Below are 24,952 nucleotides of genomic sequence, written 5' to 3' on the forward strand. Positions count from 1 at the left end.
ACTACATCTCCCAGCAAACCCAGGGGGACAACCAGCGGGTCGAATTGCATGCTGGCATTTCCCCAGACCCTAGCTATTGGCTACAAGGGCCGCGCCCGTCGCCTCGTTTGTACGGTGGCGGAAGAGAGTCAGTCCAATTAGAGGGAAGCCATCAGTCACCTTCCTGCTCTGGGTTCCTGGCGTAAGTGACCATGGCTCAGAGCGCTCCGCCGCCGTTTGACCCCAACCGCCCCCCTTTGATCGAGGGGTTTACGCCAACCGTCCTCCAACACCACGAAGAGACCGTTGGAGGCAAATTTCTCCGCAAGGCACGCGAGAATCCACTCGTGCCCCTTGGTAAGAGCCTGAGAATCTTGGGGGTGGATCCTCTCTTGATTCGGTGAGCAGGATAAAGGATTTGGGAGGTAAGGAGGGTTGTCTGCTCTGCCAGGGGTCTCGTTCTTTTAATTCAGGGGGCAGACAATTAATTTCGGTGTCCTCCAGAAGTTTGGGACTACACCTCTCATAAACCCCAGCCACCAGGGCCTACAGTCAGGGATTAAGGGGGGGGTGTAGTCCAAATCATCTGGAAGGCACTGGGTTGCCGGTCCCTGATTTAATCCACTTGATAGGTAATGATTCAACAGAGAACTTGTTCACCAGTATGGAAAAGGCAGCATTAGTTAATGCTGTGCTTGCTGAATTTCTGCCTCTCATATTGCATTTGAAGGCGCACTGCACTGCCTCTGTCTACCGGAGAAAGTCTAGAATGGGAAAGTAAGTGTGGTTTTAAACATGGCCATGAGTTCTTGGAATTACAAACCTGATCAGTGACAGGTAGGGTTGCTTTAAAAGCTACAACAACACTCCCCTGTGTGTTTAACAGGTGCCTGATACACAAATAATTCAAGCAAAGCTTTTCCTGCTATGGAGAGAAATGTAAAAAACATTGCCAGCTAAATATCTGTGTCAGGATATTATTAAAAGGCATGGGAATTGGGCTATTGCAGCGAGGGGAAATGGTGTAAGAATTGAATAAAAGCTGTTGAACGATGAATGGTAATCTAATTTTTGAATTGGGTGGATTATTTATTTATTTATTAAATTTATATACCGCCCCATAGCTGAAGCTCTCTGGGCGGTTTATGCTTGGGAGGATAGCTGTTGATGGGGGCAGTGGGGGTGTAATAAAATCCCCAATGTTTATGTAAATGGGCTTTTGTGACTTGCTTAAAAATTGTTTGTCCAAAGAGCAGATTGTCAATTTTTTTTAATCTTGTATGAACTCTCCCTAAAGCAGGGATGGGGAAGGTGTGGCCCTCTGGATGTTGGATTGCAACTCCACTCCCATCATTTTTCACCATTGGCTATATTAACTAGGGCTGCTGGGAGTAACATCTGGAGGACCACACACACACATTCCCCACCCCTCCTTTACAAGATGGAATTATGCTGATTCCCTATGTCATCCATTTTAACCATACAGCTACTCCAATGATTCCAAAATGGTAAATGTGACTATTTAAATCCCGTTCAATGCATTCACCATTTTTCCTATCTGAGTGGGGAGACTCCATGCAGCATGGATCCCCTTCCATTAGTGTATGTTCAGATCCTTTAGGCAAATGAGATCTAAGAGAAGAATGGCTTCAGCACCCTAGCCCTTTCAATTTGTAGAATTCTTGATGGTCTGTATCTTGAGGCCAGTTCTACCATGTGAAGTAACTCAACACTTGGCCAAAGGGGAGCTGAGATGGAATGAAAAGAACAGAAGGCTCTTGTTTGAACTGAGGCTTCTTAGACCAAAGTCCAACTTCCTTCTTATAGGATTACACAGTCCTCCATGATTGCATCTCCTCCTTTTGAGACTTCTTTCTCTTGTCTTTCCCTTTAGGCTGCCTTGGCACAGCAGGTGTTTTGGGCTACGGACTCATCTGCTTCAAGAGGGGCAACATCCGCCAATCCCAGATTATGATGCGGGCACGTATTCTAGCTCAGGGCTTCACTGTTGCAGCCCTAGTGGTGGGTGTGGTGATTACAGCCCTGAAACCACAGAAGTGAACATATTGCTGGTGTGCGGTAATCTCTGACTATCCTGTACCTTGCAGGGTAGGAACGAGTCCTTTTGCCCCGAGAGGGCACTCGCCTCATCTTGCGGGATGATGTCTCAATGAGACGTTGGGAGTTATCATCAAATGCCGGAGGGATCCAGATTTTATTTTATAATCTGTTAATATATTGACTCAACCTTGTCACACGTGTATACATTTTTCTCCCTGCATCAATGTAGTAGCCTTGTTGTAAGGCCAGCTTTGCTGACCAGGCTGACATCTTAGAATATATGTTAGTAAACCTTATTGGAAAGAGTGACTTTATTACTTTATGGGCAATTGTATGGTTCATAACACATTGGAAATAGCACACGTTGATTACAGTATCTAAGATACTGGGAATGACAAGCAAACTATTTTTAATGTTACAGAATGTCAGCACCTCTAGTGGTTTTGGTTGCTGTTTTTGAAATATTGTCACATTCGCAATCAAGGATAATCTCTTTTGCGTTTTCTCTTTGTGTTTGCACTTGCTAAGCTGCAACACAATTGTAAGCTTGCATCTACTCCAGGGATGGGGAAAATGTGGCTGTCCAGATATTGGTTGACTGGAATGCCCATCAGTAGCTCTAAACAGTATAGCCAATGATGAGGAGTGGGAAGTGCAATCAAATGATATCTGGAGGGCCACCTATTCCCCATTCCTTGCCCAACTCAGCTCTCTGTTGGTGGTTTTCAAGTTTTCTGAGCTACTTCGACCAGCTGGTATCACTTCCTCATGTATTCAAGTTGCTAACTTGAAAGGGAGGGACCATGAAAAAGAGACTGCATGAAGCCTGGGTCAAATGGTAATATGACTTAGGCTGCAATTCTATGCCTACTTACCTAGAAGTAAGCCCCATTTAATTTGGTGGGATTTACTTTGGGCAAGCATGTATAGGATTGCACAGTTAATGCTCCATATTCTGCGATGGACAAAGAGGGTGCACAAATTATATTTTGACAAGGACATAAACGTTGGTTCAAATTGTAAGGGTGGCATTATGGAAATAAAACAGATGTGCAGCTTGGAATGTGTTCTGTGTAAGTGAAGACAATTGAAGTGGAGTGTGTGGAAAATCTTTATTTTCAAAGTATTCATGTTCAAGTCATAGCAGCCATTAGGATTGCTTTGATGAATCAAGTATAACCCTGCAACAATTGGACTTATGAGGGAAGTTGTGTGGTGTCCTAACCAGCCTGTTGACTACTTTGTTTCAGAAAAACCTCTTTGATTATCCAGCTGTAACATGTAGAACCAACTTTGGTTACATTTTGTGGCCGGTAATCAAATGTAAGACTGAAAAAATCTGATACGTGGAAGGAAAACGGTTAGTCTTAATTGTGTACTGCGCTGAGGTTAGATTACTTTTCCCTGTCCTTTCTATGGACGAATTCTTATGCCAGTCAGTAAAAAAAAAAAAGCAGGGGCCACGAAAGTAGTTTGAAATGGTGCACTTTGCATACCTGAGTTGTGCTGCCCTGAATTGTGTGGGAGATCTGCTTCACTGGATGGAAGTTTGATACCGAATGAAGAGGGACCAGTGAAGAAGATGCACAGTATCATTCTAAGATTTCAGGATTAATGAGAGGGATGAAAAAACCTCTACTGTTGTATGTGTATACAAGGCCAGCAGATTAGGTCACGATCCCACCCACAGAGCAGCTGTAGAAAGACTGGAGATGCAAAGCATGTCAACAAATGAAGATGTGGCAGAGCCTTCAACGGTTCTTTCCACAGCTAGAGCCCACTGCTCTGTATTGTTTTAGCTCTCATTTTGTCAAGTCCTCGCCTAATGCAGTATTGTCAGCATGATTGTTTGGCACCTCAACCTGTTTTAAATGGATGGATTAAATCAGAATGGATTAAATCAGTCCTGCATTCCATTGGAGCAGTTTAATCTACACTGGTTTGGATTGACGTTTGTTTCATGTCAATAGCAATTAAAATGAAGCCAACAGCCTGGCACTATGTATGTTTATGCTGGCTGAGTGATGATAGAGTTGGAGTCCAACAAACCTGGAGGGCACCAAATTGGGGAAGGCAGCTCTCCAATATATACATTTACTTGAAAGTCAGGATGAATTCAATGGAACATACACCTAATTTTGTTTAGGAATGCAGCCTGGGTCTTATGTTAATGACCTGGCAACTGTGTCAACTATAGCCTGGAACCATTGGTAAATAATTAACTCCAAAGATCTTGATAGGCCAAAGCAGAGATGGAAAATGAGAGTTCTTTAAGAAACTATGATTCTACCTATAATGAGATAAAGGTCATTTATATATAGCATTTAAAGTTCAGCCTAGCTATGGTCATCTTAGCTCCTCTGTAATAATGCCTGCCTGAGGTTTTAAGGATATCTGATTTCCAAAAGAGTGGACTTCTCATAAAGCTTCTTAGAGAGCAATACTGTGGTCCCTGAGCAAGCAACCATAGGATTTTTCTGAGTCCCCCTTCAAGGTCGGAGTTAGCATTCCGGCGTCGAAAAGGGGAATCAGAGATCCAACCCACCCCATCACAGCCAGTGTGGAAAAAAACACACCGGCTGCCTTCTGAGGTCAGAAAAGTGATATTGGAGGAGAAAAGGGGATGTTCTGGTGGGCAAGGACAGAAGGATATCAGAAAGGCCAGGATACAAGTTATCCTGAGCCTCTTCCAGCCCCCTTCCCTCCCCCTCTGAAGCACCCTTGCTAGATGGGCTAAAAAACAGACTAGTGAAACCTGCAGGGCAGGAGGCTGCCCTGTTCCTCCTACCCTGCATTGGATTAGATGCCTCCAAGTCTGGGGGCTTCCGTACACCAAGAGCACAGGCGGATTGCACTCCATAGTTGTATGGGCAGAGCTATTCTTATCCCAAAAGCCTATTTTTTATTTTACTTTTTTGTATTTTCAACATGGTATAATAATTTCTAAGTGATGCTGATAAACCCAGATATCTTCTTGCACGGTGGCCTGATTTAAAGCAAGGTGGTTTAAATCATGATTAAATCAGCTAGGAAAAAAAAGTTAGATTTAAAGCAAGTTTCTCACTGATACTTCGTATATTCCCTAAATAATAGTAAAAGTCTGTCTACTAAACCATGTTAATTTATTACTGAGTGTTACTTGCACAGTTCCATTCTTACAAACAAGCTTTGTATCTCTTTGTCACATGGTAGTAATTTTGCACATTTTCCTTTTACCTCTAAAAAGAATATCATTAAAATATTTCTATATAACTTGTTAAGACCAGCACCAATGACAGCCCAAGGGATTAAGTATGAGAATATAGGAACCTGTGCACTGGAAATGTTGTCTTCTCTTCTTCTTTTGAGTGTAAATATTCATATTTGAGAAATGAGATTGATTCTCCATGTTTTATATAGAAATCTGATTTAAAAATTTTGGGGAAATTTTTTATCTACCCTGCAACAGGGTATGTAACATATAAGATTTATTCATGTGTAAGCTCAAGTTATGCTGAGCTGGTATCCACAGCAAAACTGAAAATGCAATCTGTTGCTTTATTGTCTATCAGTGCAATTGATAACGTTTGTATCGTCTATTATCTATCACTGATTTAGAAAAACATGTTACAGCTAACTGGCTTGCTGTTAATTGACCATTTAAGACATACAGCAGTTCCTTCTAGAGCAGAGGTAGACAACTTGTGGCTCTCCAGATGTTTTAGTCTACAATTCCCATTGGATTTAACCAGCTTAGCCAGTGGTGAGGTATGATGGGAGTTGTAGGCCAAAACATCTGGAGGACCACAATTTGAGGACTCCTGTTCTAGTGAATAGTTTGCCACACATAAGTCAGCCTGTCCTGAGACAGATGTATATAGACAAACAACTTTTTTTTTAAAATCAGCTAATAGAATGTTGTATGTACTTGTTAAGGAGAGTTAGAAATTAATATGCTTGCACAACCTTCCCTTTTATAGAGCTGGGTGTGTGAAGCAGTGATTCAAATCTGTGTTAGTGAACATAGGAAGAATACCATTGGGTGGGTGTGTTACAAAAACCAATTTACTGCTGAAGAAGTGTGTCTTAAGTGCCCTATAGACGAAATGCTAAAAACTTTTGTGTTTAAAAAATGGAGTAAAATAGATTTTGCTTCCTAAGGATGCAACCGTAGAGTTAAGCTCCACTGGAGACAGTGGAACTTAATTCAGCAAAACAGGCATAGGGTAAGTTCACATACCTAAGAATTCCCAATGCCCCTTCAGAGGGAAGTATACAAACTGGCCGTCTTCCCTCTCCACCAAGGATCTGTAGGCCACATGCTAGGATATCCATTCAATTACTTCCCACTGTACGTTCCCCGCTATATGAGAGCAGCATGGAAAGAAAGCATTCTGTGACTCTTCACTCTGTATCTGGAGTAGTGGCAGTTTATTGATAATAGGTGGTTTAACAAAGTCACAGAAATTAAAGCTGGGGTGGGGAGATGGGACAGGACAGCTGCAGGCAAAGCTCCCGCCCTTCCCCCAAGTGCCACCCCAGCTTACTGCTGCTGCCACTGCTTGAGGCACAGGATGGAGTGGTACTTGAATTCTGGGCTTATTGGGTGATTCCAAGCAGAGGCTTGTCTTTGTTTCTAGACTCCGGTGCCCGTGTCCATCTTGGATGTACAAGGCTGAAGAAGTATCTGCTTGAATTCCATAAGGTCTGATGACTAGTCAGACCCCTGTCGCTCTCGGATAGCCGCTCTGGGCCATGAACGTCTTTGTAGCCGATGGTGGCAGTGCCCCTTCCATCAGCCTGGAATCTGTTCTCCCATGTCCTTTTGTAGGCCTTCTGTGCCTTCCATCTCCTCACACAGACTGGCATGTGGCGCGTTCACGCCCTGTTTGGGCCTCTGGAGGAGTAACGAATACCCAGAGGGAACATCCCTAGAAAGAGACCCTGTGAAGGCATTCCACTTTTCCACACTTTCGTTTTCTACCTGCGAGGGCCCAGAATAGACAGATGCAGGATGATTGCCACAAACGTTGCACTTCAAGTCAAAGCACCTTTTACCAAACAGGATATGCCGGAGAAAGTCCTGCTAGTTCTTTGCGTGTGTTTTTAGACCGATACTACAAGGGTCCCTGCATAGGCTATTACTCTGCATAAGGTCTACTTCCAACCCTTTGGGGGCTCTTAGCAAATAAGCATGAACCTTGCTAAGCATCTTAACTGAAGGAGCTACTGGTAACTTTCTCTGGAGGATGCTAAGGCCCAAACCAGCACCTTTTTGTTAACACTGTAAGCAGGGATGTGGAACACATGGCCTTCAGCCATTGTGGGACTACAACTTCCATCATCCCTCACCTTTGGCCACACTGGCAAGGGCTACTGGGAGCTACAGTCCAACAGCATCTGGAAGGCCACACCTTCCCCACGCTTGTGAAGTTTTTATGGGGTAATGTCAGTCATGCCATTTTTGCAGAATGAGGCACTGCCATGACACCCCACCCCCAGAAAAGTCATCGGTTACTACCTCAGAGAAAATGCGTGGAACAAAATGTCTTCTCTGGAGTAGGAACTTCAGTTTTCCTTATGGAGCTCCTTCTCGCAAATGCTTCACTGTGCCAGAATGATATAGTGAAGTCACTCTGGAAACCGTTGCAACGGAGGACTTTTGACACATGAAACAATGTGCACCTACATAATAACCAAACCAGCTCCCTGCAAAACCAAGCTGAGCTAGGAGGTGAACCCAGATCACGCATGTATGCTGTGTTTACAGCAATGTTTTCATGGACTCAGATGTTTCAACCCCAATATACAAGAATTAAGACTGAATTCACGGCCCACGTCTCCCTAACTGGCCGTGTTTTCCTGGCTTTCCAAAAGGCATGCTTCCCAAGCCATCTTGCAGCCACGCATGGGCGTTGGTGCGCTTAAGACATTTACATCTGCTGCTAAGGCTGGCTCCGGTACATTTGCTCAAGGTGAAACATCTTAACTGAAGGGCCCAAGCAGCCCTTCTCAATAATACGCCCAAAGGAGAAACTGGAACGATTCTTAGTTTCCCTTCAGTTACAAAGGAGATCGCAAGAATCAGGGATATAGGCCAGGAACCAGGGCTAGAACAATTGCCCCTGATGCTGTCTATCCAGCACCTAGGGGAGAGGCTCCTCTCAGTAAACTGTAGTCCTTTATTCATCTCTTTCCTACTTGGGAGACCATCATGGCAGCAAGGACATCATCATGCCAAGACCAGTAAACCTCTGCCCATTTAGGAGAGAAATCAATCTATGGAACAAAAATGTGAAGTGTCTACGGCTACAATCCTAAGAACACTTACAAGGGCGTAAGTCCCAATAAATACCGTGGCACTGAATTCTAAATAAACATGCCTAAGAGTGTGCTGTAAATGATGGTGTTTGAACTGAGTGTGCTGATTCCTATGATGAGCAATACTAAGAAAATTGTCTTGGGTTTGCTTAGATGCCTAAGCAAGGTCTATGGCTCTCTTAGCGGAAATGTAAGAGCAATGCCCTTCATTCACCTATCTTAAACTGAAAAGAGCAATCACAGAAAGAAGATCCCATGAACCTCATTTCACACCTCTGCATTTAGTATCTCCTAAGCAAATATGGAATAAACGGCCAGGAAGGAAGGAAAGTAGGAAAGTGAGTTCATGGGATCCCCTCGCATAGTCTCCTGATTCATCACCTAAACCCAAATAGGTTCTTGGATTTGGGGATATCTTATGATAGGGAAGGAATCACATTCTGTTCCATGGAAATCTTACTTGGGGGTTTTCCTGCAGCCTTTCATGACTTCACACAGGTCTCATTTTCAAGCTCTCCGTTTCAGTTTCAGCCCAGCAAGTCTAATGAAAACAGTCTGTTCTCATTATTACCCTCTCTCCTTTGTGCATGATTTCCCCCGAAGGACTCACTTCCCAACAGAGATCTTTCTTCTACTTGTGCCAGGGATGTCATGCCCCAACCGGGAAGCACAACTGTGTTCCAACCCTCTACCCATTGGCAGCTCCAGAGTCGCCACTCATCGCTGGGGTATAAAACAAGCAACGTGATCGGGCCTCAAAACTCGGGAATCCTGCTTTGCAGCCTCAAGTGCAGATTTGGGGTGGCTTCCTAGGTCTGGGACAAAGTATCGGAAAGGTGAAGTGTGTTTTTACCTACTGTTTTGGCCAGGTTTGATGGCCAGGCCTGCAGGACCCGGGAAGCCTGTGAGGGCGACCAACAGTGAAACGGGAAGTAACTTTTCCTGAAGGCAGCAAGTGTGGGAGCCGAAGAGGGCAGTTGCCTGAGGAACCACGCTGTTAATAAATATTTGTAAAAAGATACCAACGCACCCTTTAAGCAAAGTAAAATCAAGGGGAGGGGTACAGGCAGCCACCCAACCGGAGTGACGCAAACATATGGAGGAGAGAGGAAGGAGCAGGGGTGGGATGCTTTGGTGTCCCCCTACTGATGGCCATCAAAGCCTATTGTGCTGCAGCTAAACCTGCTGCCCAAAGAGCAACCCGCATCCCCACCCCGGCCCCAGCCCCAGCCCCCTTTCAGCTAGGCTAGCGGGCCAGGGGTGTCTGTTTGAGGGAGATCAGCACTGAGCGCATGCGCGAGACATCCTTGGACTGCTTGCTGCTCTTGGGGTTGAAGTCGCAGAGTTGGGCCACTTTCTCCCATTCGGTGCCAGGCGTCTCTTCCTTGGACTCCTTCAGGAAGGCTTCCTCTGAGGCTCTGGAGAAGGAAGCAAGCGGGAGAACAGTCAGGCTCATCGAAGAAGACGACCTGTGAGCATTCCTGTCTTTTTCCTGGATGGGAGGAGGCCTTCCAAGTTAATACCACCCTTCTTTTCAGAGGGAGGCTGTAGATCTTGTAAGACTAGGTACATGGACTCTCTAGGTTTTTAATGGCTTTTAATTTTAATGTTTTTAATTTTTGCAAACGGCCCAGAGAGCTTTGGCTATGGGGCAGTATAGAAATATAATAAATGAATGAAATGAAGTTAGTGGACTCCTAGATCAACCTTTCTCAGTCTGGCATCCTTCAGATGTTTTGGACTACAACTCCCAAGGCCCCTTAGCATTGGCCTTGCTGTCTGGGGCAAATAGGAGTTGAAGTCCAGAATATCTGAAGGGCACCAGATTGCTGAACGCTGCCATAGATTATGCAACTACTCATAGTATCTTTCATGTACATAAACATTTGAGTGTGTCAATGAAGGAGACTGCGTAGGCCAAAGGTGGCTCTAAGATCCAAAATGGCAATGCATGACCCACGAAGCCAAACACAGCATATTAGCCAAGTACGGCAGCCAACTACGGATTTCCAACTTTGGATTAGTCAACTATGGATTGCCATCAGGAGCTTGGAAATCTTCCTGGTTTTGCTGCCTCTCTGGGATTGCAAAACAAGGTGGTTGTCAAGCACTGGGCAGTCTACACTAGAAGGCTGGTGGGCTGTATTCACCTTGGGAGGTCACAAGATGGGTAGGCTTATTCTAATGAGTTTTTAACAAGAGAGCTTCAGAATGACATAGACCTTAAAAGACTGCAGAAGGGCTCAGGCTGAGGAAAGGATGGAGAAGATTTGTGTCACTCATCCCAGCGGTGCCACAAGCGCTGCCCAACAGGTGTCTCTGACACTAGGGCTACCTGATCCCACAGACTATGCTATCACAATAGACCAGCCTTTCACAACCTGGGGCCTGCCAGATGTCTCAGACTACAACTCCCATTATTCCTGACCCTTGGGAATTAGTCCCAAACAACTGCACAGCCCCAAGTTGGGGAAGGTGGCAACAGATGCATTTAGTGGGAACTGTTGTAGATTGTGTAGTGGGAAAATGTGAAAATCCCACAACAAGAATTCTACCTTGCCAAAAGAGATCTGGATTCTGTGCAACAGCTGAGTAGAAACTGTTGTTCATTTATACTACAAATCCCCACCCCACCCCACCCCACCCCCAACATTTATAAATAATGTCTCAGGGGGCCAGGGCACATGCTTCACCCTTCAAAGCAGGTGTGGAAGGTGATGGGAAGAAAACCTTGACATTCACTGTCTGCATAAACACAGCTGAGACAAGCCTGTTTATTTGGAACAATCACCAAGACATCCTTGGGAGGAGTTAACAAACCACAGGCTATGAGCAGCACCTCTCAGGTTTTGCAATTCCAGGTATGCAGTCAGAATCTGGTACTTCATCAAAGCAAATATGAAGATGCCCAGCACTCCAGCTTATGTCAATAGGACTGGTGTAGGAGTTGCATATACGAAGTGTTTGAGTGCTTAGGAAAGTGCTATATAAATTCTAAGATATGCTATTATTTACTTGAGAATGGGGGAAACTACGGTGGCAGAGAGCATACCTGTACCACTTCATTGCTTCTACTCCTACATCTCTTCCCCAATATCCCTTTATACCACCCTTCACCAACTTGGTGCCCTCCAGTCGTTTGACCTTTCATTCCCCCCTGGGGTCTTGTGTTGTGTTGGATCGCAATTCCCATCAATCCACTCAATGGTGTGAGAAGATGGGAGTTGCAGCCCAACAGCATCTGGAGGGCCACATCTTCCCCATCCTTAGCAGACGAGGGTTCCCCCCTAGGAAAGGGCATAAGGAAAAAAGAAGAGCAAGAGAGACGTACACGTAGCCGATCACGTCGGCATCCGGTTGCTGGTAAAAGGCTTTGTCAGCAATCCTGCGGTGTGACCCAGAGACAGGAGAAAATGCAGAGCAGACAGGCAGCAAAGAGTTAAAGAGAGAGAGGTGGGTTAGTGCCCTTGGAGGAGGGAGCAGCAGAATCAGACATGGCAGCAGGGCAGCAAAGGGGCTTCAGCAAGTTTGTTAGAGGTTCATTAGTCAAATGCTTAGGAGAGACAGAAGGAAGCCCCCTTACAAAGATCGAATATTTGGATAGTGCTACTAGAGTGACAGTTCTGAAGCAGAGACAAGCAACTTCTAAGAACTACGGCATCCCCAAAATTATCATCAGCAATAAGAGGGAACCCGTCCAGGATGTTTGCAGTAACTACGGCTGCTTCCAGACAAGGCTCTTGTTGTGCAATTGGCCTGCCACATTCACAGAATTTTATGACGACTTCCACTTGTAACCCTCCCATGTTTTCCTACGGCTTCTCCCATCCTTTTTTCTTTACACACACACACACACAAAACAACCAGTTGAGGAAAAGTCGGCAGAACTACACAATGCCTTTTGAGGGTAGTGCTAGGGCTACCACTACCAATAGGGCTACCAGTCGGAAGGCACCGTACAGCTATTTCATCTTTGCTCTCCTTAGTGGTTTTTCTGTGGTAAGAAAAAGAATAAAGTGGTGGGAAAACACAGGAGGGTGGACCAGTGGAAAACAAATGTCTAGGACAACCACCCACCCACCCGCAATAGTCTGTGAATGAAGCCATTGTTTCCATATTATCTGCTGGTTGTATACGTTAGCTCCCTCACGAGGATGTGATATCTGGAAGTGCCCCAAGGAGCCCTCCATCTAGAAGACCTGTATGCTGAGTGTGAAGGAGCTAAAGTTCACAACCAGCAGATAATATGGAAACCTCTGCCTGTGTGAGGCAGATTTAAACTGAAGCGAGACTAGTTTTGCTGCCTGTCGGGCCCTCTCACCAAAACCCATTATTTGGTGCTGCTTCCTTTGGTAAAAATAATGAACTGACAGGAACGATGTGAGGAAAGGTCTGATAGTGGAAACAAGGTTTGGGATGATTTACTGACAAGCATCTTTACCCAGTCTGTCCCTGGGGACACATAGCACTGGAGCCAAAAGGGACTGTAAACTTTGCATCATGCTATGTCAAGGGAGGGGGGCAGAAAGTAGATGTCCAGATAATTTTGGACTTCACCTCCCAGCTTTCCTGACCATTGACTATGCTAGCTTAGGCTTAGAATCATAGAATAGTAGAGTTGAAAGAGGCCTATAGGGCCATCAAGTCCAACACCCTGCTTAATGCAGGAATCCACCTTAAAGCATCCCTGGCAGATGGCTGTCCAGCTGCCTGTTGAATGCCTCTAGCGTGGCAGAGCCCACAAACTCCCTAGGTAACTGGTTCCTTTGTCGTACTGCTCTGTCAGGAATTTTTTCTTGATGTCCAGCCGGAATCTGGCTTCCTGTAACTTGAGCCCATTATTCCGTGTCCTGCACTCTGGGAGGATCAAGAAGAGATCCTGGCCCTCCTGTGTGTGACAACCTTTCAAGTATTTGAAGAGTGCTATCATGTCTCCCCTCAATCTTATCTTCTCCAGGCTAAACATGCCCAGTTGTTTCAATCTCTCCTCACAGGGCTTCGTTTCCAGACCCCTGATCATCCTGGTTGCCCTCCTCTGAACACACTCTAGATTGTCTGCATCCTTCTTCAAGTGTGGTGCCCAGAACTGGACACAATATTCAAGATGAGTCCTAACCAGTGCCAAATAGAGGGGAACTAGTACCTTGCTTGATTTGGAAGCTATACTTCCATTAACGCAGTGCAAAATAGCATATATATTTTTTGCAGCTTCTGGGAATTGAAGTCCCAAATACCTAGAGATCTACCTTCTGCCCACCCCTGTCTATATTACAGCTCCACGGGACAGCTCTGTTCCAGAAGCCTGGAATATTTTGGCAGTGGTGATGCTGTTGGCAAGCTATTGTTGCTGTTGGCAGCAGCTAAGAATGGGTTCATGCTCCCAGCTGTACCTGTTGTTGGCCCGGTTCCTCTCCATCTGTTCGTTCTGCCGCAAGTTCCACTCTTCTAAATCCTTCTTGGCCTTTTCACGCCACTCCTGCTCTAACACCTTGGAAGCAGCATCTAAAACAAGACAGACACATGACTGGCAGGCGGAAAGAATACAACGGGAACTCCCAGCCACAGCGGAGCAACATACACAACTGGCTTTCATGACACGGGTGTTTGGAGATGCTCCAAAATGCTGGTAGAAGGGTCCGCATTCAGCAAGGGAGAGGTGCCCTGAATACACCTGCTCATGAGGAATTATATAGCCATGTGTACAGCTCAAGAAGAAAGCATGAGTTTCCCTGTATGGGAAGGGAGATGGGTGGGAAGCTATGGGTGATTAGGACAATGGTGTGGCCTACGTGGAGTGCACATGAGCAGAGGGCACTGACAGCTAAGTAAAAACGTGGCAGGAGCACAATCAGGAGAAAAAATGCCGTTTACCCAGCAAGTCAGGCTCACAGTTATGCAGGAGGTTCACTGATGCTGTCTATTCCAGCTGATGCCCCTGGCAATAGCTTGCCTGAGGTGAAGCCTGTGGCCTGTGCTTCATCTATTACTTCTACTGCCCATTCCACTTGTCTTCCCACTCTATTACCATTTCTGGGGACATCCCCCTCAGCAAGAGTCAAAACTCTGCCCCCATCGCTGGCTCACACTTTTCTTATCTGTCCATTTTTCCCATTCCTTCAGAAAAACTACACTGGCCTTCCCCTTCTTCCCTTTAAACTTTTCCTTGTAGTCTTTTTCCTAGCTCATTTCCCTCAGCCCATCATCTTCTACCCCTCAAAAAATGTAACTGCAACACACACACACACAACACCCTGCATGTTCACAATGTGGATTAGTATTTTTGGGGTTTACACAGACACAGACACACACACGTTTTTTAATTATTCCTACCCAACTCTTGTAGTCTCTTTTTCTGCTCCTCTCGCCACTTGCGGATGCTCTCAGGCTCCTGTGTCAACCGGTCAGCTCTGGCAATAGCTGCGTAGGCATCTGTAGGTCCGTTGGATTCCTTCAGAAAAAGGTAAGAAAGTTTGTGTGAATTCGAGACTCTTCTCCCATAGCTGCCAAGCAATTTATTTATGTGGAATGAGGAGCAGCATGAAGGTAAAAGACTCTAATCCTTACCATACTAAAGCAAAACCAAAACCTTGCACTAACTCTAATCCTAGTTGTCCAATAGTCATGAACCATCTTCTCCCAAGGCCCACACAATGAGCAAGGTGGGAGAAGATGGACCAAGTGAGGATAGTCTTAAGTGTGCTCTCATTTTAGACTATAACCACAACTGCCTCCAAGCATATAAATCAGGGCCTATTGAAAGCAAAACTTTCTAACAGAACCCCTTCGTCAGCCATGTAGGCGCAGCAAGCAGCCCAGCATTACACAACTTGCCTTGGCATTCACGGCCAACATGATTTTCATGTCTGTACCCCAGGTGATCTCCGGCAGTTCTAAGTAATGGCAGCTTGCTGTGCCTCTGTGATGTCGCCTCTGTGATGTCACAGTCAAGTCTTCAAAAGGGAGTGTCTATTTGAGGAGATCTTAACGCTGAGCAGAAGAACTGGACTGTTCATTCGGTTCTTAAACCTCTTCGACATCATCGAGTGCCGTTGCCATAGCAAGAGCCAATTTTCTCAGCCTCAAGCTGAAACGATGAGGGAAGTGCTAGATGTGGTCATCTTTATTTAAAGGCCGTTAATGATGATAATTAAAAAAAGGCAGCTGCTGAATTTGGGAAGGCCCACAGTCTAGGTGGTATTTGCGCAGGACCATTTTCTTGGTCCATAGTGGTACTCCCCATAGTGAGTTCATGGAGGGTGGTACAGTGGCTTGTTTTTCCACAGACAGCAGAACAACTCCTTTTTCATCTCAACCTGAGAGAGCGCCTTCTCCCTTACCGTCCTGCCTGGTCAGAGGTCATCCGAGGGCCTGCTCCTGGTGGTTCCACATAGATCCATCCTCCGATTGGAATCCACCAGGGGAAGAGCCTTCAGCGTGGTAGCCCCCCCTCCTGTGGAATTCCCTGCCTCTGGAGGTCAGGCAGGCGCCAACCTTGTACTCCTTTCGGCGCCTCCTGAAAACATCTTTATTCCAAGAAGCCTTTCCTTAATATGCAGCCTTGAATCTCTGTTTTTGTTTCTTTTAAATTTTGTTTTAACTGTTTTATTCTGTTTTTATTTTCATTTTATCTTGTACACCGCTCCGAAATTTTTCAATGGGGAGCGGTATATAAATATTATAAATAAATAAATCATAATAAATAGTGCTCTTCTGAACCTGTCACTGAGATAATTTCTAAGTGAGGGACTCTACAATCCAATCATGTGGCAAAACTGTTTTCCCAGTAGGGTATCACCAAAACTCTACCAAAATGTGCACGCTCTCAAGTTCTCCAGAATTTCCCTGTCACTTTTATACCCTGCTTCCTCAAGTATCCCCAGTTTGCTTGCGCTTCCTTGTTGCAGATTCTGTTGTTGCAACAAGGATGTGATGAAGCCATCATTGGATCATGGGATAAATTTGGCCACACCCAGGTTCCTGTGAGAGGCAGCGAGGTAAACAAGCCGCATTCTCTCAGACAGAAATGCAGCACCTGGCTTTGGGAGGGGCCACAGCTCAGTGCAATAGAGCATCGGCTTTGCATGAAGACGGTCAGTGTTGACACTACTGGACTAGATGGGCAAGGGTCTGACTCAGGCAGCTTCCTATGTTCCTAGCAGTAACAATGAAGTGAAATGTTAAGGCAAGGTAGGGATCTGGTTGCACTTTGCCTATAGCTCTCAAGGTGATTCTGGGGGCTTCCAGATGAGGCTTTTATAGCGCCGCCACCCCTGCCTCATTCACAGAGTCTTATGGGGAGTCCAGATGTCATTGTCCTCCAGTCATAAGCTTCCCCCCCCACACACACATGTGTTCCCACTGCTTCTTCCATCTTTTTCCTTAACTGCAGAAAATCCATGGAAGTGGAATTGCTGCACAATGCCTTCTCCTAGGTAGCTAGGACCCCTCTGTCTGGGAGAGGACTTTATCTGAACACCAACATCATACAGGTTCTGGGCTTGAATTCTGTGTAACACCAAATTGGGGGCACCACTTCCTTCTCCTGCAAGAAGAAACTGTTCTTGGAGCTTCCACACCTCCCCCCACCCCAATTCTAGGTTCTTTAAGGGGGTCAGTTCCAGCCCTCAACCCCTCACCCATTGTGGGATAAGCAAATTAACACACCTATCCCTCCAGTCTTAAGATGCTGGCCATCCCTACCTTGAGGTATACCTGGACCATTCTCTACCACTGACAGCGTCACGCTCAGATCAGTGAGCATGAAAGCTCAATTCAGATAGCACTGTTGCTTCAGCATAATTCCAGGCCTTTTTAGGTGCAAGCTAACTGCTCCGCTCCCCCACCATAGTAAAATTGACCCAGTGCTTTTATCTTTACATTTGGGGCACTTCTCTGGCTATGAACATTTATAGTCGATGGACTGTTACCAGGATTCAACAGGTGAACAGGAGGGAGGCAAGTTGCTCTTTTGGGGTGGGCAGTCAGGGCTCCAAGGTTGGGGGTTCAAGGGCTCTTCCAAACAGAGGGCTCCTACTGCCAACAATCAAAAGGCATTGTGCAGCTATTCTATGTTTTCTTACTTATTGGATTTTAGTGGGAAAACACTGGAGGGTTATGAGTGGAGGATGTCATCATCTAGACCCTCCATGAATGAGGCAGTGTCATTCCACAATAAAAGCTTTGTCTGGAAGCACTTCTAAGTCAGAGAAAAAGATAGAGAGAGAAGCAGCTGCAATTAAGTGGAAAGTTTTGCTTCCACAAATGCTGCTGCTTCTAGTGTTGAACATGGCTATTGGATTACACTCCACCCTCACCCCAGTCCACTAATCTAATTAAATCTACCCATCTCCAATGGGATTATGTCCCTGTAAGCCAAATTGATACCATGACGAAGAGGGAGCGAAATGCTCCATAGCAGCCACTGCCTCTCCAGCCATCTGGGTACTGCCTTAAAGGGCAGGGCATCTTCATTGCTAACACACAACCCTATGCGAAGCAATTGTGGGTTGGTGTCGGCAGAAATGGGAGGTTTAAGGGACTGTGTGGAGGATTTGGAATGGGTAACTTGCTCACAAGGCACAATCCTACTAGCACAATCCTTACACCACAAGGTTAAAAAAAATGGCATGGCACTGTTATTCAGCAATCCTATCTCAGTAGGCACATGATTTAGCATAGTCATAAAACTGCAACAAAGAAACAGGGTGTTTATGTGTGTGCATGGTTACACCAGATAACTATGCTATTTCCAAGACTTCAAAAAAACCAAAAAAAAACCCAAGAGGCAGCAAACATCTGGATGCACCTTGGATGAACATTGGGAGAAATGTCACAAGGACATGGGCCCAGGGTTGCCAAACCAGTGCTCTTTCACGCATCACGCAGCAACAAACCTTGTTTCCCCACTCAACAGGGAACTGCTGCCAATCCTGAATCTCTGACAGGTATACACATCCGCAAGCACCTGGTTGTCACATTCGCTCTTTACATTTTTAGGTGTACAATTAAAAATCTAAGATGCATATTCAAAAAACCATAAGTGCAGGTTTGCACTTTTGGGCACTCACTCATGTTTTCCCTAACAAAACCGAATTAAAGGAAAAGCTAGTGCTGCCTCTGCTGGTCAACTCTATCCTGTCAGAATCATCTAGGGTTGCATCCTGCAAACTCCCACAGCCTTCCTCACTCAGATGGTTACTTTCTGCCATTGGACTGAAGAAAAGCACTAAAGCCCCTGAGCCTCTCAGTTTAGCTGCGCAGCATCAGGGAGCTGCAAGCTATGTATGAAGAGGAAGCCCCTGTCAGTAATGCAGGATGGGAGGAACCAAGCAACCATCGTGCAATGTGTTTGATGATTCTGAGAATCTTCCCCATGAAGAGATAGAACATGGATGAGGAATGGTTGGTCCTCCAGATGTTTCTGGACTGCAGTTCCCATCATCCTCACCAATGACCATGCAGGCTAGGACTGTTTGAAGCTGCAGTCCAACAACATCTGGAGGGCATCCTGCTCCCCAACCCTGAGATAGAAGAACAGCCTCCCAAATCTTCCTTAAGCTCTTTTAAGCATTTTTGTAACAAAACAAATACATTTATCAACATTTTAACACCAGAGATTCATACAAAAGCCTCTTTCATTACTGATCTACCCATGCATGGCCTCTCTCCGCAATACGAAAAATAAAAAACACCTAAATTTCTTATTCCTTCTCACCCAACTTGTTCTTCCCACACCACAAACCATTTCTTATTTCATTGATTATTCAATCCTACAGCCAATTAATCCATGCAAGCATAATAACCCCCTCACTACAATAACAGTGCCCTCAGATAGGCTCCAGTTGCCACTTTACATGTGATTATGCCCATAAGCAGCTGCCATGGATGAGGATCTAGGGCAGGAGTGGGAAGCCTTGGGCCTTGGAGCCAAAACCGCCTTTCTGGTGGGTTTTTTTTTCCCCAAATGGCCATGCCCCCTTCCCTCCAGCCACCAATAATTTAGTGGTTTACTGGCTTTGTGCATGCTAAAAGGTTGAGATGCCTCTCCTAAGACTTAATTACTGGCAGTAAGAGCTTTGAGCTACAATAGGCTGTTTTGGGGGTGGGGGGTCCTGCCCCTTCACCTTTGGCCTTCCTCCCTTTGCCTGCAGCTCCACCAACCGCTGGAATGCAGTCACAGACAGCTTCTCTGAAACTGAATTCAGCCCTTGGGCTGAAAAAGGTTCCCTGCCCCTACTCTAGGGAAAAGGAATGCTCTAGCCAATCTTGACTGAAAAGAGAATTGATAGCTATTTTTTCTATCCATCCACACAAAACACACACACACACTGCTTTTCTTTGAGTAACCAGCAAAGAAGCAGGTTTCCTCAGATGACACATCTCTTCAGTGAACCCTTTCCGGAAGTTTGGGGCCCCAGCTACTCCTCCTGCTGGTCTTCAACACAAGCCGCCTAACTCTGGCCCCATAGACCAAACAAGGAGCACAGATTCTCACCTGAAAGAGCTCTCCGTTCACGGTGGCCCCTGTGCTCTCCGTTTCACCTGCAGAGCAAGGAAAAGAGAAGTGTGTCGGTCGGCGATCAAGGGCAGCAGCACAAGGAGTATGGCTTTCATTAGATGGGGAACAGCTCCATGCAGTAGCTCCCTCCCTCATAGTTTGACTGGGTTGAAAATGGCCTAGGTCAAACCATGAATCACATACACACCATGTCAGATGGGTACATACAGAAGGAGGAAAAGCAAGACATGGGAAGAGCAAGGAGAGACACAAAGCATCCTGTGTAGAGGTAAAGATTCGGGATAATAGGGACTGAGGGTGCAGGGATCTGGAATACTCAGCCTGATCTTCCAACACCCTCAAAACTAAGCCCTGATAGACCAAGCCAATGGCTGAAGTTCAGCCTTTCCCAACTTGGTGCCCTCCATATGTGTTGTACTGCAACTCCCATCATTCCAAGACAGGACAGCCATTGGCCATGCTGACTGGGAATGACAGGAATTGCAATCTGGGGGCACCACGTTGAAGTAAGCTGCAGTGGGTTGTTCCTTGGGGGCAACCTGCTCAGGAAAAGCCCGTTTATCCACTTGTGACTCATTCTACTTTATCTAAGGCCTAGATAAGGACCCAGCTATTAAGTACCTGTGGGAAGGAGACACTGCTGATATTAAAGTTGCAGGAATGTGAGTAGAAGCCAAAAGCTGCTTTTCTTCAATCCTGCAAAAAGTCCAATATCTGTTTACCCTGAAGTAAGTCCCCACTGAGTCAAACTGGACTTCCTTTTCAGTAATGTGTGCTTAGGCTCGCTGGACTCATTTCTAAGTAAACATGGGGCATGTCTACACGAAGGGTTTGCCCCAGGGTGACTTCGCAGTAGCCGCACGTCATCTACATGATGCAGCCGCCAGTGTGAAACCATCTGGGGGCAAACCCTGGAAACTCAGCTGAAAAAAAGTCAGGCACTTACCCTGACTTTTTTGGCAGTGGAGGCTTGTCACAGCCCATTGCACTTCCTGATTGGACGCAATGGGCCGGACAGGGAAGGGGGCGGCCCCACACCTCTGTAAAAATAAAAATGGGGGAGAGGAATGGGGACGTTCCTCCCCTCTTTTTAATTTTGTTATCTGTATAATAAAAATATGGTGGGGGAATGAGCAGCCAGAGGGAGGTCAGAGGGAGGAGAGGTGGTTCGTCCTGGTGTCCCTCTCCTCACAGTTGCGCAGATACAGATAATAGAATTTTTTAAAAAATTATTTGTATAGAGTGGGGAAAGTTCGCACTTGCGTTCCTTCCCTTGCAGATGCCAAGAAGGAACGCAAGTGCGAGAGCCGTCAAGACAGGGGCATGGTGAGGACTGGACCAAAAGAATCATGGGGATGGTATTTTGTAGACAAGAGTCAACATCTTCAAATGCATGAAGTTAAAATAGTGGGACTATATGTACACATGGTTGGAGGAAGAATGTTAGTCCTTCTTAGAGGAGACCCAATGAAATGAATGGGACTTGAGAGTCATTTCAGTGGGTCTCCTCTAAGTAGGACTAACATTGGATGCTACCCATAAAGTTTACGACCCATAAAGTTAACAAATAAGATGTACAGCCTGATCCTATGCATCTTTACTCAGAAATCAATCCTACTATCGTATGCACAGGTGTAAGTGTGCCTACGATTGCAGTCTTACAGCTACCAGAAGTGCAAGAAACACATACTGATAGGAGAGGGAAAATACATTATTTAAACATAACCTGCATTTGCTGTGCATTTGCTGAGACATTAATGTGTGGATGGTAAAAAGGAATTGATCAATTGCACAGGATTGATTCCTTTTGCTAAGGAGATTTTAAAACGAAAGGGAATCGGTGTCAGATTTTTTAGCGATTAACAGTTTTGCAGTTTCTCATTCTATTTCTGAAACATTTGTTTTATTTGGTTTATAATGATCTCAAGGTTAGAGAAAGAGCTTTTCCTTTCCTGCTTTTCCACTATATAACCTCTAAGTAGTGCTGTGCTATACATTTTCCTTCCCTTTTCACAAATAATACTCCACTCTTCCCACTTTAAAAAAAACCAAAAAATGAGCAAGTGCTCTTAAAAAACAGAAGCAAAACTGATGGGCCACAACGCCATCCAAAGTTGCCAGGTTCCTATTATTATAAAAGGACAGGCCCTTACTGCATGTAAAGTTGGCCCCTTAATGAAGTATAATAGCTGCCCCTTTATTCAGAAGCAGCACCCACAGTATATCAGCCATCCCCCATTTGATGCCCTCCAGATGTGTTGGACTGCAATTCCCATAATTCCTGGCCATTGGCTATGCTGACTGGGAATGATGGGAGCTGCAGTCCAATACGTCAGGAGGGCACCAGGTTGGGGATGGCTGTCCTAGACAGTGTCACCTTTTAAAAAATGAAAGAAAACATTTAGGCCAATTGAACCAAGTTCTGCCCCTGACTTGGCTTACTGGGAGACGTCTGTGCCGCTCTCTCTACCCATACAAATCTTTATGTGCTCTCTACTGAAGCTAAACTAAGATGGTCAAGAACAGCCAATCCAGAGGAAGAGAGGGATCAACTCTACCCACACAAGAATAGATCTGTAAAGAGGCAAGAAAGCCGTTATTTATTGATTACATTTCTATGCCACCCAATAGCTGGTGCTCTTAGCAACAGTTTAAATAGGTTCTGAGACTCCAGGCTGCTCACTTGCAGCGTGGTAGGCAAGGTCACATGGGGACACAGTGTCTTCTGTTCACACAAGGCCTTTGAAAACAGTATCCATGGCTAAAGAGTATGTAACTTTCTTGCTTGGGAACTAGATATGTTCAGGGCCAAGCAGAGTCAAGAACAGACGTGTCTTTTACTTGTTGTGCCCTGGTGTTTTCAACATCAGCATGACATGCAGAAATTAAGGAGGAGATTCTTTTCTTGGCCTGGAGACAAAGCGGTGAAAAAAGCTTTGCCTGCTAAATTTCCATGAGCCAGGATGATGGTAAAAGGCACAAGAGCAGGCCAGTTAAAACAGCTGACAACCCTAAGCGGAGCTAAGGCTGTGGCAAATGCCAGAGGGGCATCTTGGGCAGTCCCACATGGATAACAGTATAGGCATCCTTCCTTTCCTGGTGCCACTTCCTAGCAGATGCCCTTTCCCTTCCCTGACATCGCACAAACCCTGAATACCCGGCAACACCCAGGATGACTAGGTCCGGTCTGGCAACATTTGTAGGGGCTCCTCCCAAAGCCAACCCAGAGCTTCAGTATGTCTGCCTCACCTATATGATGCACCCACAGAGAATCGTCCTTTCTTTCCCTAGCATTTGACCCTAATAGGTGCCTACCAGACCTCAGCCATGGCAGGAATTAGACAAAGAAACAGGAACTGCTGAGGATGTTTTGCCATAGGTGGACTTGTCCCTCCCTGGCCAAAAGGATGCTGTCCTTTGATCTTCCCCTCCTGAGGCTGCTCTGAAGAGCGAAATGTGAGAATCCCAGCGCCAAAGCACAGCTGGTCCCTGGCCCAAAAGACTGAGCCCAAGGCACAATGCCATAAAGTTGGACATCAGGAAAAACTTCCTGACTGTTAGAGCAGTGCGACAATGGAATCAGTCACCTAGGGAGGTTGTGGGCTCTACCACACTAGAGACCTTCAAGGGGCAGCTGGACAAGCATCTGTCAGGGATGCTTTATGGTGGATTCCTGCATTGAGCAGGGGGTTGGACTCGATGGCCTTGTAGGCCCTTCCAACTCTGCTATTCTATGATTCTATGATTCTATGTCCTCTGGGAGGGAGGATGGAAAGCCAGTACACTCCATGGGACAGAGAGTCTGAATTTGGGAGAGCTGGGTTCAAGTCCGTCAGGTGCCAGGGATGGGCAGCCTTGGAAAAAATCCCCTTCCTTTTGCCTCTGTTCTCCTTATCTCTAAAATGGGAACAGTGGCCTGCCAGAAAGACCAGCAAGCCCGTATCTCCATAGTTGTTTAAGTTATACACGGTAGCAGCATCCCTGTGGAAGCTGGTGGCGATGCTAAACATTCAGGTAAGAGCTGCTGCTTCCCTCTCTCCGATGAAACCCAACCCTTACAGGCCTCGCTCCAGCGACCCACAGCTTTTGTCCTCCTTTTCCTGGAGAGCCCGGGAAAGCCCACGCCGCCTTCCTTTGCGGCACCGGCAAGACTGGCCTCGGCCGCTTCTTGTTCGAACACAGGTTGGGCGAGACCCTCCCGCCGCTGCCCCAAGCCAGCCGCGACTGCGACGCGACGCTCAGCCCCAGCGAGACCCACCGCCGGCCGCCGCCACCCGGCTCAGCGTACCCCCGCCCCTCCCCACCAGGGCGCCCTGCGGATGGGCTGCCAGGACCTCCGGGGATGGCCATGGCCGCGGATGATAGGACTTGCACTCCGGCCCTCTCGGAGGGCGCCCTGCGAGGGAATGCCGCCCGTAGGCCCCGGCGTGCGCCCCGGCAGCGCCTCTTCCTTCGCCCTTCGCACTCACCCAGCAGCTCGCCCCCCGCCTCCTGGCCGCCTCCCGCGGCCCCGTCGGCCGTGCTGAAGCCCTCGTCGTTCTCGATGCCCGCAATCTCGCTCTCCTGCTGAGCCAGGAAGGCAGCGGCCGGGTCCTCTTCTGCGGCCTCGGCTGCTCCGCTCTCCGACGAGGAGAAGAACCCGAAATCATCAGCCATGTTGGTTGCTCTCCCCGCACCCTGCTCCTGCTCCTGCTCCTGCTCCCTTGGGCACACTGAGCGGCGCCGACAGAGCCCGGGCTGCCAAGAGACGCGCAGGGAGCGAGCGAGCGGGGCAATCCGCGACCAGGAACCCCCGGGCTCAGCTGTCACTGCGGCGGCTGCAGGAGGAGCCGGGCGGTATTATAGGGGCGATGGGAGGTGACCTCACCAAGCAGGCTGCCGACGCGCGGTGGAGCCACGAGGGGGAAGCACTGCGAGGGATCTCTCGCTTCGCCTGTCGCGGAAGAGCATCGGTGCCGCTCAAGGGAGCGTTGCCACCGTCACCACCGCCACCGCCACCACCATCATTAATCCCGACCCAAATCGTGGACATCTTGATTTCCGTGTTTTATACAAACTGTGCATGCTACGGTTTCCCTGACAGCGCCATGCCAG

General features: G+C 46.7%; 2 protein-coding genes across 3 annotated transcripts; one reads left to right on the forward strand and one right to left on the reverse strand.

Annotated features, from left to right (window-relative positions):
• The first annotated feature begins 133 nt into the window (after positions 1-133).
• Positions 134-2,336, forward strand: HIGD2A (HIG1 hypoxia inducible domain family member 2A). Its single transcript, XM_063120942.1, has 2 exons — positions 134-336; positions 1,874-2,336. The coding sequence occupies exons 1-2, from the start codon at positions 192-194 to the stop codon at positions 2,038-2,040; spliced, it is 312 nt and encodes a 103-aa protein (XP_062977012.1). The 5' UTR covers positions 134-191; the 3' UTR covers positions 2,041-2,336.
• A 4,091-nt stretch (positions 2,337-6,427) lies between these two features.
• CLTB (clathrin light chain B) lies at positions 6,428-24,649 on the reverse strand. 2 transcript variants are annotated; one of them, XM_063120943.1, is made up of 6 exons: positions 24,328-24,649; positions 19,835-19,881; positions 14,671-14,788; positions 13,731-13,842; positions 11,672-11,725; positions 6,428-9,758 (listed from the first exon to the last, which is right to left on the reverse strand). In XM_063120943.1, exons 1-6 carry the CDS (start codon positions 24,512-24,514, stop codon positions 9,587-9,589), a joined length of 690 nt encoding a protein of 229 aa, XP_062977013.1. In that variant the 5' UTR covers positions 24,515-24,649; the 3' UTR covers positions 6,428-9,586. The 2 variants fall into 2 exon arrangements, with proteins under 2 accessions (XP_062977013.1, XP_062977014.1); XM_063120944.1 differs by lacking the exon at positions 11,672-11,725.
• Positions 24,650-24,952: the final 303 nt, after the last annotated feature.

This window comes from Elgaria multicarinata, chromosome 3 (genome assembly GCF_023053635.1).
Source record: "Elgaria multicarinata webbii isolate HBS135686 ecotype San Diego chromosome 3, rElgMul1.1.pri, whole genome shotgun sequence".
NCBI classification, from domain to species: domain Eukaryota; kingdom Metazoa; phylum Chordata; class Lepidosauria; order Squamata; family Anguidae; genus Elgaria; species Elgaria multicarinata.

What these genes read in the sequence shown, in the direction of transcription:
- HIGD2A (XM_063120942.1), top strand. Translation starts at nt 192, where the DNA reads ATGGCTCAGAGCGCTCCGCCGCCGTTTGACCCCAACCGCCCCCCTTTG. An exon ending in GAATCCACTCGTGCCCCTTG is followed by an intron (nt 337 to 1,873) that starts GTAAGAGCCTGA and finishes CTTTCCCTTTAG; the next exon opens with GCTGCCTTGGCACAGCAGGT.
- CLTB (XM_063120943.1), bottom strand. Translation starts at nt 24,514, where the DNA reads ATGGCTGATGATTTCGGGTTCTTCTCCTCGTCGGAGAGCGGAGCAGCC. An exon ending in TGAACGGAGAGCTCTTTCAG is followed by an intron (nt 14,789 to 19,834) that starts GTGAGAATCTGT and finishes CTTTTTCTGAAG; the next exon opens with GAATCCAACGGACCTACAGA. An exon ending in GCCGACGTGATCGGCTACGT is followed by an intron (nt 9,759 to 11,671) that starts GTACGTCTCTCT and finishes TTCCTTCTCCAG; the next exon opens with AGCCTCAGAGGAAGCCTTCC.